The sequence below is a fragment of the Nomascus leucogenys genome, chromosome 16 (genome assembly GCF_006542625.1).
Source record: "Nomascus leucogenys isolate Asia chromosome 16, Asia_NLE_v1, whole genome shotgun sequence".
Lineage (NCBI taxonomy): Eukaryota > Metazoa > Chordata > Mammalia > Primates > Hylobatidae > Nomascus > Nomascus leucogenys.
In genome coordinates this window covers 33,195,926-33,217,309 of record NC_044396.1, presented here as the reverse complement: position 1 = coordinate 33,217,309, position 21,384 = coordinate 33,195,926, and the positions used below count along the sequence as shown (strand labels likewise).

The following is a 21,384-nucleotide window of genomic DNA, read 5'->3' as shown; positions in this document are numbered from 1 at the left end:
TGATGCTCTTGTTCCCTGGTTATGTCCTGTAACAATGTTGACCTAATTAAGGAAAAAGTTACCCGTAGCACACACTTTGACATTTTCTGCACTCCTTGACTATTGTTAGATTATAGCATGAATTATGAGGGCTAAGTTTCCATCCTTAAAATGTGGTTTTGCCCAGCAAAACAAAATTAGGAGCACTGGCAGTGGTCATACCTTAAGTTGTGAGAATTTAATTCATTCATTCACCAAATATTTACTAGAGCACTTACGAACGTGCCTTGATCTAAGCTCACTGCTGGGTGTACAAAAGTGAGCAAAGCTGACTTCAGAGTCAGCCCATCCTTCCCAATCTAGTTGGGGCGAGGGATACTCAACAAATATTGTGAAATTAAATATCAATTTAGACTAATGGGGGGATTTTAGACTAGAAGTGGGCTAAGAGAAGCGGGGTTGAGGAAAACTTCCACTATGAAGGGACCTAGGCTTAAAGCAGAGTGAGGACCCAGCAGTCTGAGGAGCCAGCCAGAGGGAGCAGGGACAGGGGCTGAGAGCTTCTTTCCAACAGAAAGCAAGCTGGCATGGTTGAACCATTCTGAGTATGGGGGATGGGGGGAGATCTGCAGAAAACACAATATATCCTTTTTTATACAAAAGTATGGGGAATGGTTTTTTAAAATCCTACAGGAAAAGTATGTATCGTTTTTATATTTACGTCCAAAACTGGCAAACATGGCATCCAACCTTAGTTCTGAGCTGAACAGGGAGCAGAAGAGACTCCCTCCTAAGATTACATGTCTAGGTGCCCTGATCATCACCTGAAGTACCAGTAATGGTCAGGGGGAGGTTGGCAAAAGGAGCAGCATAGTCCCATGTGACTGGCCACCTATCCCCATCACTGACACCTCCTGGTAGTACGGGGAGCCTGCCCAGCTGTGTACCAATGAGCTTCACTAGCTTAAGTGAGACTGGTCAGAGTTAGCCAGAGTCTACAAAATGGAGCAGTTATCTACTAACTTGCTAACCTCCTCACTTTATAGTATTTCTTCTTATCTGTCTGATATAAAAAAGCCAATACAAGCAAAGGCTTGTGGTTCTCAACTGCGTGAGGCCAGCTCTTTCCCACCCCTCCTACATCTTCTATCTTCTTGCAAGATAATTATTTCTTCTAATATTCAGATCACACCAAGCTCTGCTTCTGTCCACACCTCTTCCTAAGTGATCTGTTCATTTCCACAGAAGTGGGGCTCTCTAAGGGCCACTTCTGATTTGCTTTCTCAACCAAATGCCTTAAGATTCTTTCTTAAAATATTTTTTCTCAAGGAGTAGTGACATCTTTGAACACCTCATTTAAGGAATTATTGGAGACGAGCTGATGGAGTAAAAATTGACGAAATGAGAAATATAGTTAAAATGACAGGAACAGCTGAAGGAATTAAGGAGGCAAAAGCTACGGGAATGAAAACTGAACGCCTAAGAAATAGAATGCAAACAACGGGGACAGTGGGATGATCTTGGGCAGAGCCTCAGTCCCTGCCTCTGAATGTGGGGTGCTTGGACCAGATATTCTCTCTTGCCCTTTCCAGATCTGAAATTGGGGGCTTTCCGTCTCCTCTACCAAAACAGATTCTGCTTATATTTTCTAGAAAGTAAATTCAGCATATTGGGGGATCCAATTCTAAGTTATAAGGCTCAAGTTATAGTTTAGGGCTCTAAAGCAGCACACCAGTGACTCTAAAGGGTCTGGTTGGCCAAGTTACCATCCAGGGTACACACTGACAAAGGAAAGACTGTGGAGCCTGGGCTTAGGTACTGGCTCCACTCTCCCCAGTTCTAACAGCTATCTCTCAGAGTAGCATCTTCATCTAAGAGCAGAGCAGTTGGGATCCAGAACTAGAGGTGGTATGTCAGCTACTAGCATGGAGCAGTCTCAGTAGCTGCTAGGTACACTCATTTCTTGAGATATTTAGAGTTGCTCTTCCACCTTTTGAACATTTCTTAAAAAAAAAAAAAAAAAAAAAGGTTGAGACCCTTTCTCAATCCCAGATGATGATTTGTACCCTCAGGACCAAGACAAAAGGGATATAAAATTTTGTAAATCTTATAAACACAGTACCTTTTGGAGCAGAGCAGAGGCCTAAAAATAAGTTCCAGGAGTCAGCAAATTATAAGTATCCCTATGGTCTTGACTCTAAGTGTTAACCTGCTAGAATCTATTAACTCTATATCTACTATGTGATATCTACTATCTACTGTTATGTCATCCCCATAGTTCTTGATCTGTTGGAATTATACAGGAGCCCATAATAAGCCTTCTGAAACAAGCCTCCTGTATGTGTTTACTGGGGAGCAACACAACTCCCTCTTCAGAGAAGCAAAGCAAAGGTCCACAGATCCACCATGCTTTCATGAATCTTTGGGCCAAAGACGGTTTGTTCTGTGTCTCCTGGAGACATTACTGGAGAATATAATTGTTTTCCCTTAGAGCCAACTTTGAACCTTTGCTTCAAGATAAAATAGGATGATGGTACAAGGGTGCGTCCATTTCCCTGGGACTTAAATAACAAATAAAAGTCTCTAAAGCATAAGAAATAACATGAATGGAATGAAAACATTGCAGGGACAGTGTTGTGATCTTGGGTAGAGCCTCAGTCCCTGCCTCTCAATGTGAGGGGCTTGGACGAGATGCTCTCTCTTGGCCCTTCCAGATCTGAAATTGGGGGCCTTCAGTCCTTTCTACCAAGCCATCCTTCCACCTCAGTCTCCTGAGTAGCTGGGACTACAGGCATATGCCACCACACCCGGCTAATTTTCTTATTTTTTGTAGAGACAGGGTCTCACTATGTTGCTGAGAATAGTCATTTACACTACCTGGGTGGACAAACTGAATAGCTGATAACTATTCACTGATCATCTCCTTTTGTTGCTAATGATGAACTAGTGACTTCAACAGCAGCAGCTTCCAAGAGACTTAGTTTCTAGTTTTTCTTCTGTCTGCACTGGGCTAGGTGGGAAGAGTGTCATCTTATGTTCTTAAATTTTCAGTAGTTTTACAAACAAAAACATTGATAACAGCAACCACAGAGGGGTCAGATAGATGTTCTGTATAGATATTGTGTAGATATTCTGGCATTAGAAAGAGCCATGGTTAATGACAATAATGTAGCTAAAAGTCCTATCCCTCAGGCAGCAAATTTTAAAAGAATCTTTTCTTATTTTTAAGCGTTTTAAAAGACTGTAGAACTCTAAAATCAGAGCTATTATAAGGGGAATGTCATTCCTTTAACTGCTTTCTCCAAAAACAAGTTACAAAGCTCTAATCGGAAGTATTCATTATATAATAGCAAGGAATCTGGGAAAAGGACTAACACAGTGAAGGTAAGTAAAATATAGAAGGTTAATTGAATATTTTTATTTTTAATTTGTTGATTGTGTCATCCGAACAGTATTTTATTTATTGTGGTAAGAACACTTAACATGAGATCTACCTTCTTAACAAATTCTTTTTTTGTTTTTTTTTGAGATAGGGTCTTGCTGTGACACTTAAGCTGGAGTGCAGTGGCACAATCACAGCTCACTGCAGTCTCAACCTCTGGGGCTCAAGCCATCCTTTCACTTTAGTCTCCCAAGTAGCTAGGACAGGTGTGCGCCACCACGTCCGGCTAATTTTCTTATTTTTTGTAGAGATGGGGGTCTCACTATGCTGCAGAGATTGGTCTTGAACTCCTGGGCTCAAGAGATCCTTCTGCCTCAGCATCCCAAAGTGCTAGTATTACAGGCATGTACCATAGCACCTGGCCTTCACAAATTCTTAAATGCAAAATACAGTATTGTTAACTATAGGCACAATGTTGTAGTGCAGATCTATAGAACTTACTCATCTTGAGTAACCGAAACTTTGTACCTGTTGAACAGCAACCCTCCATTTTCCCCACCCTACAGTTCCCGGCAACCACCATTTTACTCTATGTTTCTATGAGTTTGACCATTTTAGATCAAGTCAGGTCATTGCAGTATTTGATTAAGTGAGATCATGCAGTATTTGTTTTTCTGTGACTGGCTTCTTTCATTTGCATAATGAATTAAACATTTTAAACATAGCTAAGTAACTATGAAGTAACTAACTGGCTAAAAGTATAAGGTCTTAAACTAAAGATCTCTTGATTATAACTATATAATACAGTATTCCCAAATGAAATAATACTACCCCCAAAAGACTTGCAACAGAGAGAACATGGCTAGGACTTGGGTGAGAGTTTTATGCTACTAGCATAATCAGAGATCATCTCTGCATTGCTAGTCGCTTTCTGTTATACAAACTCCTCCAATGGAAACTAATCATAAGTCGTTTGTTAAAGTGTTCTGCACAGGTTCATTTTTCACCTGCCAAGACTAATCTGCCTTTAGCATATCACTAAGTTGTAACGAGAAAACAACATGGAAGAATCCAAGTGTGCATTTAAAATTAGAGGTTAAGGCATAACAAATGTTTATCACTAGGTCTAAAAGTAGGCCAGCAAGATTAGATGTGCTGAGTATCTGATCTATAAGCAAACTGAAAAGCAAAGTAGATCCAAAACTGTGATCTCAAGTAAAAGATGCCTGGTAGAGAAGACAGAAGAGAGAGAGAGAGACCCTTCATGAAAGTTTGTGCTGATCAACAAAAAATAATAGCTTTGAAATGAAATTAGTTTGGGATAAAGATGAAAACCTTGAAGCCTTTTAACATAATATATAATATAATATATATCTAAAAGGAATGCAAAATATGCAACCTTATTTAGTGGTAGCCTTACTTATTTTTTAAGTAGGGGCATTAAAAAAAAAAGAACTCTAGAAGTACTAAGTTGAACCATATGATGTCACCATTTTTTTTTTGTACATTAAAAAATTTGAGCAGTGGAAATTTCATATGGCTCCATCCAAAAAAAGGGAGGTTCATTAATTCAATGCCAATAACAAAAACCTGAAGACATGCTAAAATTTTGCGGTTTCAAAAGGGCGTTTACTTCTGTGGAAGAGTGTTATTGAAGCAGAAACAGGATTTTTAATATTCTATGCTACATTTATGCTTCAAGTCTTACAAAGCTGTGGCTAGTCAGTACTCAAGTACTCACTTAAATAAGACTAAAAATAAAATTTTCCATTTATTACCACACGTTTTTCTTTTTGTCTCACCTATGATATCCTTCCCTAATAGAACTTTATTCCCAATAGATTTCTCCATACCTCTTGCTGGATCCCTGAAACCAGCTATTAATGGTAAAACTTCAAGCACGTAGTCCTTCTGTGCCCACACATACACCCCACTTGTCAATCTATTATTCACCGGTTTTCTCCTACTCACTCCAGCCCTTCTCTACTGCTCTTCTTTCTTCCAACCTTGGCACATTGAGAGTTCCATCTGTCCATGTCAGGTTGTCAGGTTCTCTCCACCCCTTTCCTTTTAATACACCAGTGACCTAATCTCTTCTGCATAGAATGTGGCGATTCTTGTAGGTCTCTTTGCCTTTCCCATGTAGCTGTTGTTTTTAACAATGCATACCAGATTTTGTCATGTTATTTTCCACTTTTGCCATATGTAGATTTTGGTGGCTGTCTCAAAACCAATTTTACCTATAAGACTTCATAAACAGAATCTGAATTGTATAAGCTAGGCTAAGTGTACATACCTCCGATGTCAATATCAGAATAAAGGTACACATCTATACTAAGTATGTTTCTACGTGGATTGCTATTTTCTTTTGGTACACAAAACACAGTGATTTCTATGGTAGCATTTCAGAGGTCCTTCTTACAAAAAAAGAAAAGAAAACAGCAACTTCCCGGGCTCAGGAAGATGAGTACAGGGTCTCAGTGAACTCCTTCACGGTGTTAAATATGAGGGAAGTAATTTAGAACAGGAGGGGGAGCTCAAAGTGCCTTCGACATTTTTTGATGATAGGAAGTTTCAGAACAGTGCAGGTACATTTCTGACTTTGATTCTACTGAGTGTAATCATTTTTCACCTTTGATTTGTTAGCAGTTGTAGAAAGCATTTAGTGATGTCACTGGCAGACAGACAAACATAATATTTGATACTCCATTGTTCTGACCAACCCAGCAAAACCAACCACTCTGCATTTACTTACCTTGAATTTGCTATTTCCACTTTGGTTCTGGCCATGGCAGCTGCCCGTTGGGCGCCTTCAATTGCTCTGTCCACCTTCTCCCTAGTTTTTGTATGTCTTATTGGTATAAGCTGCTTCCTTATACCACGGACCAGAATATTATTTTTGTATTTTCCCTCTTCTTTGGAGCCGTCAGGAAACACGGTACAGCCATATCCATGCCTCTTGTTATTTGCCCACTCCCCTTCATACTTCATGCCATTGGAGCGCTCGCTAACGCCGAAGCCGTTGCGCTTGTCGTTCTTCCACTCGCCCATGTAGGTTTCTGTGGTGGTGGCGTCCACATGGTCTTCCACCGGGCAAAAATCACAATCTACATCGCCGAAGCTGATCGTGGAGTTGGCATCGCTGGAACTAATTCTGCTCATGGCCGCGTCGCTGCGGACAGAGCTGCGCTTGCTGGAGATGGAAGACTTCGATTCGGACTTGCGAAGTTTCATGCTTCCAAGAAGGGAGCCCCTCCTGAAGAGGCCGCCCTTCTTCTTGCCCGCTAGCTCAGCGTCTGCGTGGAAGTTGAGCACGAAACCGCCGCGGGTGCCGGCCGGGATGTCGGCGGCAGCTGCGGCGTCGTGGAGCACGCTGCCATTGCTCTGCTCGCTGCGCAGCGAGGCCAGCGAGGTACGCAGCGGCGAGCGGATCACCGTGGCCATGCCGTAGGGCACGCTCTGGCGCACGCCGTAGCCATGCCGCATACCTCCGGCCCACTGGCCCTGGTAGGTACCTTGGAGAGACCGCAAGAAAACACCGTAAGTCGGGGGCAGAGCTGCACGGTCACCTGCACCATCCAGCGCACACTGGCGCAAGCCTGCCCAAGGTCAAATCTGACCCATTTCCAAGTCAACCCTGGGGGATACTTTGCATCCACTTGTGAATCCCCACCCTGTAATTTTGGGTATAAGGCTTTAATGTCATTGCACAGAATTTTCCAGTAGTCAGATAATTTTTGCTTTTCATTAAAAAATTTATGCAAGTATTTCAGAGGAAAACCACTACTTTCTAATACAAAAAGTGAACACTGGGAAACAACATTCTCCTCTGAAATTAACGCATCAAAAATTCCTCTTGGGAAGAAGACAAGGAAACAGTAGAAGATGAAATGAATTCTATTTGTAAATTTTATTCTAATATTACTAATTTAGCCGGAAAACTCTAAAAAATGACTTTTAGATCTATGTCAGTATAACATTCCAAAAAGCATACAGGCTTAAATCGGAATACTTGGGACACAGTCATCAAATGAACGTCTTAAATTTTCTGCTACATTCAGCATCTCTTTTTTTAGTGTGGAGAAAACTGTTGAATATTCAGGATTATCATCTGAATTTGGGTGAACCTCTGAGCTCAGAGAGAATTGACAACCACAATATATATTATGAATACAGTAAATTATGAAAAAAAATGAGCAATTTAACATTTTTGTGCTTCTAAGTGAAAAGGCCAAAGCTTTGTGCCATATCATTTGCCAAATCTCTGCATCCTCTATGGATTTCCCTAGCTGCCATTGCATTGTGAATCATACCACAGACTAGAAGCATCCTGAGGGCAGGAATTACTTCATATGAGAATACAAAATTCTCATGTGTCCTCTGGTCTGTATTTGTGGACGGAGGGTGTTTGATGACTATGTTGACGGTAAAAAGCTATGGTGGCTAAAATGTATACCCTTTACTCTTGGAGAAACTGATGTAAGGCCAGATGAAATCTTCTACTGTTACCATTTTGGACTTCATCTCAGAGGAAAGGTATATTTGACACTATCTATTAAAATGTTGTTGATACCAGATGACTCTGTCAACAAATATTATGCTTTTTCATGATAGTCTGTCATCTAAAGCATTTGTAGTGAATTTTTTGCTACTAAATAAATAAGCAAAGACATTAAAAAATAACCTGGTACAGGTTTTAAAATAATCTTAGGAGGAAATGAATGTTAAATTAGGGAATTTAGAAGTTTCTTTTCAAAATCAATTTCCTTTAATTAAAGGTAAATTTTAATTTACAGTATCCCTCAAAAGAAGCTATCTGGAAAATTTAAAATGTAATTACTTCTGTGTTATTCATAACAATTCACAATGTCATAGAAAACAAATAATGATTAGTCTGTCTTGACCTCTTTCCATTTCTGATTATATAGATCTACCCTGCAGTCACTTTGCATTTTATATTGCCATGCACAGATTTCCATTGCATGGCACATATTCATTTTTAAAACACTGAGCAAAAATGCTAGTGGTTTTATAAAACTGTGTTAACAATGGCTGGTTATTTCATTGCACTTAAAAGTTAAAACCATAATGACTCCCAAGTCAACAGTTTTGACCAATTTCAAGACTACCTTCTCCTTTTGTTCATTCTGGCATATGTGAACACAGGCAATAGTAGATATACAATGAAATACAAAGTGGGTCTGGTACTCTAAATGTCATATTCTGGGTAGATGTGAAGTCTTAACCTGACATCTATGAACTTCTGAGGAGGTGGGTGGCCCATAGTTTTCTCTGAAAGATTAACCCAAGAGGATAAGATAGTCACGGAAAACATTTCAGGCTAAGAAGCTTCCTATTGAATACTGGCCATCTCCAAATACCGCCATCTTAACAGGAACGGGAATGGAATTATTAGGAAATTTTGACTTTGACTTTTCCTTTGCCTATACAGGTAAAATTTAAATTCTAGGATGAAAGTTTCACAATCTGGCTTGAAGATACTAAAATAAACCACCTTATTTTTAATATTTTGTTGGTTAAAAGAATGCTATAATCATATCCTCCTAACTTTTGTCTGTAGTGACAAGTTAATTTTGCTAGAACAATTTGCAGAGATGCTGTTTGATATCAATAAGTATCTGCACTTTTAAAACACAACCATACCATTTTGGTAAATGTTAAACACTGACGGAAAATTAACAGCCAGTTTCCTTAAACTGTTATCTCCAAAAATAAGACCAGTACAGTATTTAGAATTTCCAAAAAAGTATGGTTTGAAAATCCAAGCTGTTTAAGGCAACAGCAATAATTAGAAAGTTTAAGTCTCTGCTTAACTGTCAAATAGGGAAGGGGGGACAAGAGCATTGGCCACATTCCTCTCCTATTTTGTTAAATCACAGTATATGAAAGAATTCCTCCACAGAATTGCTAGAAACCAATTTACAGTCAAACTGTTAGCAGTTCATCTGAAATTTAAAATAGGTTTAGTTTAGTCAATGAACCTAGAATAAAAAAGGGCCTATTTCTTTATGAAGCAGGTGGGTTCCAACTTCTCCCTGCTGCTCAAATAAAGTTCTAATTAGTTCCTCTTGATTCCTAAAATGTAGATGCATATTTCACAAGTATAAAAATTACTTTTACCAGTTTTAAACTGTGTTCGTTTGGGAGCTAATTTTTTAGATTTAGTCATTTTAACTACAAAATCTTGTAGTAGAAGGCATCCAGTTTAGGAGTTTCAGTCAAATTTGCACTGCACTATGCCAGACTTCAGTTTATATGCTCCGAATGGGTATGTGCAAGTATGCATCTAGTTAACAAAACGTTGTGTTTTCCCAGATATTTTCAATAGTTTTATGACAAGTGAAAAAAGAAAGTACAGATCAGAATTAGCACAAAAAATTCTGGGCACCTAGACTTGGATTTCATGAGTATGATACTAACTTATTGTTAATATTCAGGGGGTTTCTATTTCAGCAACACGTCATACACAAATCACTAATAAAGTAAGTGATACTTCTCACATGGAATTACTGCTTCCTTCCTCCTCCAGTTTAATGTCACCACCAAAAAACTCGGAATCAGATTTTCCCTGAATCTGACACAGGGTGTACAGGGATGGACATGTGGCGATGGGGAGAGTGCAAACAAAAACAAGCTAACTCCTTAGTGAGAACAGCAGAAAACAAGCTAATTTTTTAGTGATATTCCTATTTTGGCCAAAACCTTTGTATGAAATAAGTTATAGCAATACACTTGCTTTAGACTCCCTTTTTATGATTGAGAACTTTCTAATGAAATAAAGTTACATATGAGACAGCAGAAAATCTATTAGCATAGACATTCAGTAATGATTTTTAAGGTTTTTCTGCCTAACTGTAGCATATTAGATTTTTTTTTTTTTGGTAGAAGAAGAAAACCACAGTACCACCCAGGATGATGCCAAGTTTTAAGTTTTTTTTTAAGTTTATTTTAAAACTGAAGGCAGATTATTCATAAAATCATTCTGGAGACTTATTTGGGCTTCTACGACGTGTACACAGACAGCCTCTACTGTGCTATATATATTTTGATTACTAGGTATAATGAATACTCTAAACCAAGAGAGTGTGTTTAATGAATAGTATCTTTAAAAGGAGACTATTTTTAACCTTCCAAAACTGAAGAGAACCATCCCTGGCCTTCTTAAAAGATTATAAAATAAGGCACACATTTAAAAAAATAAATTTTGCCTTCTACTTTTGAGCATGGAATTTAGTTACATAGTAGAGCTGGGGCCTCCAACAAAATCCAGTCACAAACTGACATATTTTTAGCGCTGTCAACCAGGTACTTTATGCCCATTCAGAACATTTAAGGGTCCCAATTAACTACTGTGAAACTCGGGACTCAGTCCCACATAAAAGTATTAGAGAACTTTTTTCTTTTAATCCATGAGAACCATATGCTTAATTTATACTGTAGGATGAAAAGATGTCCTTTTTAGCAAGTTCTACCATTCTGCCATTTTGCATTTGAAACACGGCCCAAGTGTTCTGACTAAGTGAAGTGTACAAATTGTGTAAGCTTTTATATAAGCAATGGTATAAATGGGGTTGCAGTGGGCTGGAGAAACTTTTAATTGCATCTCTTTAATATCCTCCAACTCTGAGCTGCTTAATTACAAAAAGTGATGTCGCCTCCTACAACCCTTTTCAACCAAATATGATTATGTTTATCAGGAAATGCACTTTGCTAAAGCACAAGCTATTCATGAATATCTTTCTCAGCGTATTACACAAGGAAATTCATCAGGTTTTGACACCTGTTTCAATAATGTATACTTTTCCTAATAAAAGAGGACCTTCTGTCCTGGTATATATACGCAATCTCTTTGGCAAATATTGTTAAATATTAAAATAAGGTGATCTTTGTTCACAGCCAGGAATACTGCTTAGGTCACACATAACGCAAATTATTGTTTCAGTATTGCCATTCTCAGGAGTAGTAGCTGCTAACTTAGCAGCTATAGGAACACACCTGCCAATTGTATTTTTTAAAATGTAGACTTCATTACCCATTTCTAAAATATCTTCCTAGTAATTTGTCCAAGATCTCCAGGTCAGCAAAGACTGCTACTCTTTTAAGACCAATACTTTAAGAAGCAGAATGAAAACTAGGAACTCACACACTCTGAACTCCACCTGCATCAGGTGGCCTTTCTGCTCCCATAACTAGGACGTTTCCAAATGCACCCCCAAATAAGGTACAATTCCCCAACATCCTAGTTAAGGGGTTCTGGCTTCTATCTTTAGGCTACTAGAGGACCCGAAGCGAAATACGACTCCACGTGAAACCAATCCGGGGAGCGGTCAGCACGGACCGCCAGCCTCACCCGCTCAGGGCGTTCGCTCTAACTCCACGGGAGTGGCGATTTCAAACCCGGCCGGGAGAGGGAGGGATCAGGAACGTAATGTGACGGGCTCAAGTGACGCGTCCTCTCTCCAGCCCAACCCTCCCGGGCGGCGCTCCCTCCCGGTGGCAGCGCAGCGCTGGCGCCGGCCAGGTACATTCACGCCTAGCTCCCCTGAGTGTGGACACACGGCCCGCTCCAAGAACAGGGTCAGATCCAGCCCTTGCGCCCCCGTCCGGCCCCAGCGCCCCCTCTGGGAAAGGCGGGCGCGGGCGGGGGGGAGGTGGGAGGCGCCCCCAGGTGTTTTGGCGGGTTTCCGGACACGTGCGCCCGGCGTCCTCCCCGCTTCCCCGCAGCTGGGGCAGAGCCCACCGCACCAGCTCGCGGAGCAGCCGAGCCGCCCGTTACGCCGCTCACCTCCGTCCCCGTAGGTCTCCACGCCGTACCCGTCTTGCAGCCCGTTACTCCAGGTACCCTCGTAGCGAGCGGGGGTGCACAGGCTCTGCCGGACCCCGTAGCGCCCCTTGAAACCATGTGACCACTCCCCCCGGTACATCCACTTGCCCTTCGTCTCCACCCCCAGCCCGTGCCGCTTGCCCTGAGCCCAGTAGCCCTGGTAGGTGTTGCCGCTGGGCCAGGTGTAGCCTCCGACCACCTCGAAGCCGTGCGACCAGGAGCCCGAGTACTCGCCCTGGCCCTTGGGCCCCGTGCAGATGCCATGCCCGTGCGCCTTGCCCTCCTCCCAGCCGCCGCAGTAGGTGCCGCCATCGTCGAAGTCGAACCTTCCGCCCGTCATTCGGGGGGCAGCCCCGGCGCGCTCCCCGCAGGGGCACGGACGCGGGCAGTGCTGGGCACGGCAGGGTGTAGCTCGGGGGTGGGGGCCCGGCGGGCGAGCTCACGACAGCGCCCTGGGCAGCTCGCACCGCCGCTCGGCTCCAGTCCGACGCCGCCCCCGTCCTCCCTCCTCTTTTGCCGCCGCCACCGCCGCCTTCCTCCTCCTCCTCCTCCTTCGCCGCCGCCGCCGCCCCGGCCAGCGCCGCGCGCGAGAGGACAGCCCAGGCTCCCGAGCGGACCTTCAGCTGCTCCCGCCCGCCCACGTGAGCCGGGCACCGCCCCGCGCCCGCCCCTCGTCCCCTCCCCGGGCGCCGAGGCCCGGCCCCGCGGCGCTCCCGCCCCACCGGGCCCTGCCCCCAGCCCCGGGAGCCGCCGCTTCCTCGGCGGGCGGGCGCGCGCTGGGACCGGCTGGCGCGCATGTGTTCGCGCAGTGGGATGCCGGTGGGAGGGCGAGTGTACCCGGGGACGCACGAGAATCCCTGCCTGGAGATGAAGGCGCGGCTGCCTGCGTGGGGGCCGCTTGCGGGCGCCGGAGCCTCCGGTGTTTGTGTTTGGGATTTTTCAATGTGGTTAAGCTCCTGTGAGTGCGGCCACGTGTGTGTTGAGGGAAAACTCGTTGTATGCGTGTTTGTCTGCATGAGGTTTGTAGTTGCATTGTTTTCAGCATTCCAACTTGTGTACTGTTGCATTTGTCATGCTCAGCTGTCATCGTGAATTAATATCTCCTAGATATATGTATGCATGTGATGTAAATCGGCAGCCTAGATATAATTGTGCAGAGTGTTCTTTTACACCTACCCGTTTCAAAGCACATGTGTTTGCATTTATTTAATGAAAAGACTGAGGGTGAGCAGTACAGTTTGAAAAAGCACAGAATATATTGGTTAGTTTTTTATTAATTGTGATGAAGAGGGTGTTTTTAATCGGCCTTTGCAGTGGTACAGGATATTCCTTTTACATTAGAGCCTGCTCCCTCTCGTGCCTCGTTTGTGCTTCTTAACAGCCTTAGAGATTCTTGAGCCTGGAGCTATGTGCCCAACAGGTAGACGGCTAGGTCTGTGTACATTGTATAAGTGTCTGGAATGCACACCTCTCCACTGGTATCCACTGTTTAAGAAAGTAAATAGAAGTTTGCAAGGAGGAATATGGTAAGTAAAACACTGCTCTAAACTTGCAAAGAAGCTGTGACCTACAAAACCAGGGACAGATGTCAGCTAATCTACTTTCTAGCTACAACATTGCTTTGTCGAATTCACTTTAGGCAACTCTTCTAAACTTTTAAACCTCGATTTCACCATCTTCCGAATGCGAATGACAAGATTTGCCTTTCTGTTTCCATATTTGGTAATAACTGAGTATATTGTGGCTGCAGTGCCAAACCAAAAATTAGAGATTTGGTAATAGGCAAGTTGGATCAGCATTGCCTCTGGTGAGAGAAAGCATTATTCTTCACTTCACCCTCAAAATACCCATGGGAGAAACTTCTCCCACGTTCACAGCCTAGGGTCTTAGGCTGGCCTCTCAAGGAAACTGATTTTAAGTGTATTCCTGTTATTTCTTAGGCTGAGAGGCCTTTGGGTGACTATGTGAGCATCAGAAGCTGCCAAAGGTTCTCTCACTAAGTATTTGGTAATCAGATATAGATATAAGGACAGGTGTCAGGAAGACAGCCTGGGAAAAAGTAGACTAAACTGCACAGAAAAGGAACAGAAATTGGCCTTGATTGCTTCTCTCAGGACGAGAGCCGACCTTTCCTGCTTATCTGGCTGAAAGACTGAAAGAAAAATCTCAGTTTATGCAGAACCAAATCACCAAAGAGAATTAGAAGCCCTCATCCATGGCACTGCCCGCAGAGTTGCCAGGAATAGTGCTTACCCTAGTGGCCTGAAATAATTATGCATCTCTCGAAGCATCTTGTCCTGGACTGGGGATTGATTTAGGCCGCTGGGAAGATGAGGGCCAGGGCTTTGCGGCTGAGCCGTAATTCCATTTCTCTGTTATGGGATACACCAGAATCAGGAGCTAATGCAGAAAGATACATTCCCATATATTTTGAGGTTCTGTATGATATGAGAAAAAGTGTGGTTGCTCAAGCCAATATTTTGAATGGGGGAGTCTCTTTCTAAACTAGATTTCTTCACAGAGTAGTCTTTGTCCCTTTGCCTTTTTTTTTTTTTGGACCCACCCAGTGTGTCAGGACACATATATGTTCTTTAAGGGGATAAATTTTGGAAACCTTTATCTCTTTATTACTTTTCCTAATTAGTTGTCATGCAAATGAGGGATTTTCTGGAACATATAGCACAAACCAAGTTTCTGGCTTCTGTAATGGATATCTAGTCCATTTGTGGTGGGAGGTGCACACACATCTGGATTGAATATGGAGAACTGGGGAGGAAAAAAGACATGGCCATTTATTGCTTACTCTTTTCCTGTGGCTATCCCTAATAGATGCCTTGCAAAGAACCTTAATTAAAAGTGAGACTTTACCACCAGATATGTATGATTAAATTTTAACTAATCTTAATCCTAGTCTAGCTCTGATGTTGACTTTCTTTATGAAAGAAAGAGTTTTTTTTGGTAAATTACTAAACAATTTTTGGCAAATAACCATATAGGCCATGCTTCCATTTACCAGCTGCCATCACAATGGAATGTTTCCCCAGTCTCGAAGATGTATGTGTTAGTGTAAATGTTCAGGGTCAATGGTAATGGTTGGAGAAGACTGGGAGAGAAAACTAGGAAGAGGAAGAGGTGCTGAGAGTGATGGCGTAGCAGATAGTAGACAGTGGAATAATGTTGCAGTTTAATAGTCAGGGTTAATAATGTCCTTATTTTGCCTCTCCCTCTGAACCTTTGCCCTGGATAAGGGGGAGTTGAATTTAGCTTTAAGAAGGAATTAGTAAGAAGAGAATGTGAATGTTGGTTTGACAGGTGGAATGGGGGAGGCAATGAAAATCCAGGGGCCAGCAACTGCCCTATAGTTTGTTTTCCTCCATGTTGAAAACCTAGTTATTATATATTTACATTCTAAAAAATTTTATAACATATTGTAAGCTATTTTGAGTGTGACTATGACCAGTTAACAACATATTAGTAAGGATGTTTTGCTGGAATTTAATGATGTCTTTTAAAAAATGAAGGTGCATTTAAAAATTTATTGGTGACTTCATTTTATTTACATATTAGATTAATTATTGGCTGGACGAGGTGGCTCATGCCTGTAATCCCAGCACTTTGGGAGGCTTTTTTTTGTTTTTTGTTTTTTCTTTTAGAGATGGGGTCTTCCTATTTTGCCCAGGCTAGTCTCAAACTCTTGGGCTTAAATGAAAAAAAACCGACTGATTATTGAGCGTTTTTAATAAAAAATTTACAAATGACAAAAAACTAATCTGTAGGTGTTCATTGTCTAAAAACCATGATTCAAAGTGTGTAGAAAAACACATACAATTAAAATCACTTGATATGTAAGTCAAAAAGTATTACCATCTTGATTTATACAATCGAATAATCAAAATTTGAATATTTGCAATAAAGAATTTACAAACATTCAAGAAATTTGTCTGTGATAAATATAAAAATTAAGAAATATGGTCAGAAACTTTGCAGGCAGCGTGAAATCAGAAGAGGAAGAGAATTCCAAAATTAATGGTCTTCAAATCTTTTATAGCAACTACTGTATGACAGATACCATACTAAGCTTTTTTTACAGGTATGAATTCATTTAAATCTCATAATTGTAGATGATTTGTACTAGTCATACAACCACTTTACAGAAGGAGAAAATAAGGTTTAGCACATTCATATATACAGAATTATTCAAGATAGAAATGGTTGAGGTGGGATTCAAACCCAGGTCTGTGTGACTTTAGAGGAGGTTCTTTATTCCTGTCCTTGATTGGAGAGAGGATGAGAACACATTGAGAGCTTTCAAATGCTCAGCGGAGAACAAAAAGTTGCAGAAAAGATGACTTTTATTTCTTATTTTTTTAGATTAGCTGCCTGGGTGAATGATAATGTTGCTGTCTAGATTTTTTTTTTTTTTAAAGGAGGAAGGAGAGTAAATTACGGGGGCTGGGAAAGATATATTTATTTAGGAGACAATGATCCAGAAGTATACCCCAGAGATGATCAGTAGGCAATTAGGTAAGAGAGGTCAAAAATTAAAAATAAGTAAGTTGATAAGTAAATAATGCCCATTTTTCTTCTTCCTCTGACAGCCGTTGTTCAGTAACACCCCCTTTTGAGACTTGCACTATTCACTCAGGCCTCGGACATAGCCTGGACCTTACTTTGATCCAGCAAGTAAGGTCCAGTAAGGCCAACTCTCTGGAATTTGAGAGTATAGGTCCAGCTGAAAATTGCAAACTGGGATTTTACAATTCCACTCTGACAGCATTCTCTCATTGCCACTCTCACTGAACACACCATTGGTTCTCATCAAAGTCCTCCATGCTACATAGCACAACTTTTCCCAGGCGGCTTCCTGATATTTATCCCTGTCCTGGAGCCCATCTCCATTGCAGCTTTCTCCTGCTGAGCAGAGGACACTGTCTTCTGTCTCACAGAGGAAGAAGGAGCCAGGAACACTTGCACCTTTCCCCTCTTCAGAAACTTTACATAGGTTCCCATTTTCTTCCTCTTACCATTCACCTGCCTCCAAGAGGAAAAGATAGCCTTTTTCCTCCCCAAGTTCTGGGTCAGTTCCTTCTCTCTCTCTCTCTCTCTTTTTTGAGATGTAGTCTCACTCTGTTGCCCAGGATGGAGTGGAGTGGTGCAGTCTTGGCTCACCACAACCTCTGCCTCCTGGGATCAAGCAATTCTCCTGCCTCAGTCTCCTGAGTAGCTGGAACTACAGGTGTGTGCCACCACAACTGCCTAATTTTTGTATTTTTACTAGAGACGGGGTTTCACCATGTTGGCCAGGCTGGTCTCAAACTCCTGACCTCAAGCAATCCACGCATCTTGGCCTCCCAACCTTCTCTCTTTTAAATATGTTTTAATTTCTTCTCTTTCAGCCAGCAAACAAGCTCTTGTGTTTTCCGTATTAAAACAGTCCTAATTTGCTGGTCTACCATCTCCTTAAGTCCTCTATGTCTTTTCTTTAAACTGCAGATATTGAAAGAGTGTATTCTGGTCTTTATGTCCCTGCCTCCAATTTACCTACTACTTGATTTGGATTCTGTTCTCACCGGTCTAGTGAAGCTTTTCTAGCCATTAGGGACCTTCTGTTTGACAGATATGATGGCATCTCTTCAGTTGCTATCCTGCTAGTGGCAGCAGTGAATATGATACTTGTGAGCACTCATCTCCTTGGCTTCTATGATGCCCATATCTCGTGCTTCTCCTCTCCCTCTTCGTCTCCCACCACTTCAGCTGTGTCATTCTCTGTGTATTTTTGTTCTTCTTATCCCTTTCTAGTCTCCTTAACTTTATGCTATCTGTTGTTTTCCAACTATTAGCCTCATGGTACCAGAATTTTGTATAATTGCTGGATACTTGTTGGCTTATCTTGTATAACTAGGCAATCCTGCCCTAGAAGCCAAGAGTCTGATTTAGAAATAGTCTAATTCTGATCTAAAAACACCAGCTGAGCCTATTTAACTCTCAAGGGCAATGCTTTGGTTTCTTCTCATGATGTGTCCCTTGTGGCTCTCTGCCTCCTCTTTCTAATGGGGAAAGCTCCACATAGACCTGGACACCATCCATGTCCAGTGATGAGGCTCACAGAGGGTTTTAGGAAAGTTCTAACAGTAAAAAAGGTAACCTCAGATGAAAGGGAGACTTGAAAGAGTGGTAACTTGAAGACAGAGTGGATTGCAGGTCTGTATTAGAGATGTAGTGCCTGAACCAAACCACAAAATGTATACGTGTGTGTATGTATATGTGTGCATATGTTTGTTTATCTTATATATGTGTACATGATTACTATCTTAGGTATGGAGACATAGAGAAGTAAGGCTCAGCCTTTGCACTTAAGGATATAGAATATCTCTAAAAAGACAGGAGATGAAAAAGAAAAATAATAAAAATACAAGGGAGATAACTACAAGTAGCCAATAAGTGCCAAGTATCATAAGAATTCAGAGGACAGAGTGATTTAATGGGTTGCTATGGTTGAAACAATTTTCAGTAATCATTGGCATGTTGTTTAACTTTATGGATATATTAAAGGCATACCCTTCCAGATATTTATAATGCAATGATCTTCTTGAATTAAGAGGCACCCTACCAAGGGAAGGAATGAAGGAAATGAAGGTTTACCACTCTTTCAAGTCTCTCTCTTTTTTTTTTTTTTTTTGAGACGGAGTCTTGCTCTTTCACCCAGGCCAGAGTGCAGGGGCGCGATCTTGGCTCACTGCAAGCTCCGCCTCCCAGGTTCACGCCAATCTTCTGCCTCAGCCTCCTGAATAGCTGGGACTACAGGCGCCCGCCACTGCGCCCGGCTAATTTTTTTTTTGTATTTTTAGTAGAGACGGGGTTTTACCGTGTTAGCCAGGATGGTCTCGATCTCCTGACCTCGTGATCTGCCCACCTCGGCCTCCTAAAGTGCTGGGATTACAGGCGTGAGCCACCGCGCCCGGCCTCAAGTCTCTCTTTCAATCTGTGATTTTAAGAACAGAAGAGACTTCCTGAAAAAGAAGTCCCAGGCATCCGAGGAGACATGGCGATGAGTTCATCTCTCATCCTACATTTAAAATCACAATGCTTTGTTCTGAAACTATGGCTGAAAGGCAACTCAGTATTTGAGACTGCACAACTTGGAGATAGCAAGGGAATATAAAAGCATTTTGAAGAGTGTCAGTATTGAGATGTTGTTAAAAGTTGTAAAAATTGATGAGATAACCTTTTCATAAAGCAGTTGCATAAAGAAGGGAGGTACACAATATTATTGAAAGCAAAGGAGTAAGTAGCTACTAAATGACTCATAGCTGAAGGAAAGAAAAAGGAAATCAATTATTAGGCAGTAAAAGAAATGTAAATTATAATTGAGGAGTGAATGGTTCCAAGAGCTCGAGAATGGGATTTGAAACAATAGCCAATAATAGAAGAGGCTTTCCTCTAACTGAGTGACAAGAGGGGATGTGGTATCTTTGCCAAGCGTCGCAGTACCAATCTGCATATCAGCTCAGCATGCACACCTCAAAGCCCTTGTAGGCCATTCTTCAGATACTGATTGCATTCCAAATAAATCTTAAATTCCTCTTCCTTTCCTTCGTCACACTCTAGCATTTTTGTCATCTCTTGCATTTTACATCATTTTCACGTGGCAAGCACTTTTTAAAGCTTACAGAGACATCAGAACACCCAAAGAGTGGCCATGGAGGTTCACTGCTCAGATCTCCCTTCAAGAGAACCTGCAGTTTGGAGGGTACTTGGCAAACAGACTCCAGCTGCCACAACTTCACATCTCCTATGGGTTTTGCATCAAGGCCACTGCCCCTGACAAACCCTCCAAGTTAAGGGTAAATTGATGCATCTTGCATCCTCTACTGCAAAAAGGAAGCAGAACACCCAGTAGGCCTACTCTTTGGTTCTGGAAGCAACACATACCGACTTAGACACTACTTCAGCTTATGTGCTAGGTGACACAGAAGGGAGGCCACCAGCTTTTAGAGGGCCCAGAGCAGGAAGGGGTTTTGCCAGAGGCCCAGGTTGTGATGCAAGCAGCCCTGCCTCTTGGGCCATATGATCAGGCAGATCCTATGGTGTTGGAGGTATCAGTGGTGAGAAAAGATATATGAAGATTATGGCAAGCCCCTGTGGAAGAATCACAGTTGCAAGTCTATGGGGATCTAAAGCAAGGATCTATATCATCTGCAACAGGCAATCTTACATCTTTTGAGAAACAGTTTATTTGAAAGTTACTTGGCCTTGGTAGTAAAGGAGTGCTTGACCATGGGACAAAGTGCCTGTTCATTCAGAATTTCCCATTATGAGCTTGAGTCGTCTTGACTCTGACAAGACAAAGTTGGACAGACCCAGAAGCAATCTACTGTGAGTTGGGACCGGGATCTCCAGGAGCAAGCTGAGTGGGACCAGAGGGCATGAAAAGCTGCAAGAACAGGTTGCCGTTTCTTGAGGGCTGAGTGGGACAGACCCTCATGTCCCCTACCTGGGTTCCACTGGTTTGCTTCTCTGAGCAGATTGGGGTTTCAAATAACTAGCTGAAGGGGGAGGAAAAACCTGTATTTGGTTTATGGTTGGATGAGTTCAGTATGTGGATGTAGCTGAAAATGGATGGAGGCTGCATTACATCTACACTCAGGAGTGGTCTTGAACATCTGTAGACAGGGAAAATCTTTCCAGTGGGCAGAACTGTGAATGTTGAACCAGTCATGTATTTTGTGTGGAAGGGAAAGTGGCCCCAGGTGGGAATATTTATGTAGATTTCTGAGCAGTGGCTAACAGCCTTGCCTGCTCAGAGGCTGGACGGAGAAGGACTGGAAGACTGAAAACATGGAGGTCTAGGTTAGAGACATGTGGATGAACATATGGGAATGGACACAAAGTGGAAGAGGCACTGAAAACCCAAGTAGATGACAGGACTCAGCCAGTTAATGTCAGCCTTCCTCAACAGACATCCCAGATCTGGAGCAAGGGGCACATGAGCTTAGTTGCCTCAGTGCCAGAGATGGAGGTTGTACCTGGGCCCAAGAGCAAGGACTGCTGCTTACTGAGGTCGGTTTAACTACTCCTAACTTTGCAAGTCAGATCTGTTAGTAACAGAGAGTATTCCTTGCAAATATCAATCACCTACTTGGTGGTAAGTTGAGTATATTAGACTCATTTCAGCCTA

General features: G+C 42.2%; 2 protein-coding genes across 6 annotated transcripts in view; one reads left to right on the top strand and one right to left on the bottom strand.

Annotated features, from left to right (window-relative positions):
* The window catches only part of JPH1 (junctophilin 1), an 86,711-nt gene extending 73,912 nt beyond the window's left edge, over positions 1 to 12,799 (bottom strand). For 2 of the 4 annotated variants that reach the window (XM_003269449.3, XM_003269450.3), the window contains exons 1-2: positions 12,168 to 12,799; positions 6,117 to 6,876 (exon numbers count right to left, since the gene is read on the bottom strand). In XM_003269449.3, the coding sequence (XP_003269497.1) occupies positions 6,117 to 6,876; positions 12,168 to 12,546 (1,139 nt within the window). In that variant the 5' untranslated portion in view covers positions 12,547 to 12,799. The remainder of the gene's footprint in view (positions 1 to 6,116; positions 6,877 to 12,167) is intronic. The other 2 variants (XM_030794954.1, XM_030794955.1) reach the window with 1 other exon arrangement.
* GDAP1 (ganglioside induced differentiation associated protein 1) overlaps positions 12,399 to 21,384 on the top strand; it is a 46,287-nt gene continuing 37,301 nt past the window's right edge. The window contains exon 1 of one of the 2 annotated variants that reach the window (XM_030794958.1): positions 12,399 to 12,504. The gene's annotated coding sequence lies outside the window, so the exon portion shown is untranslated. Of the gene's footprint in view, positions 12,505 to 13,023; positions 13,165 to 21,384 lie in introns of those variants that run through there. The other variant, XM_030794959.1, reaches the window with a different exon arrangement.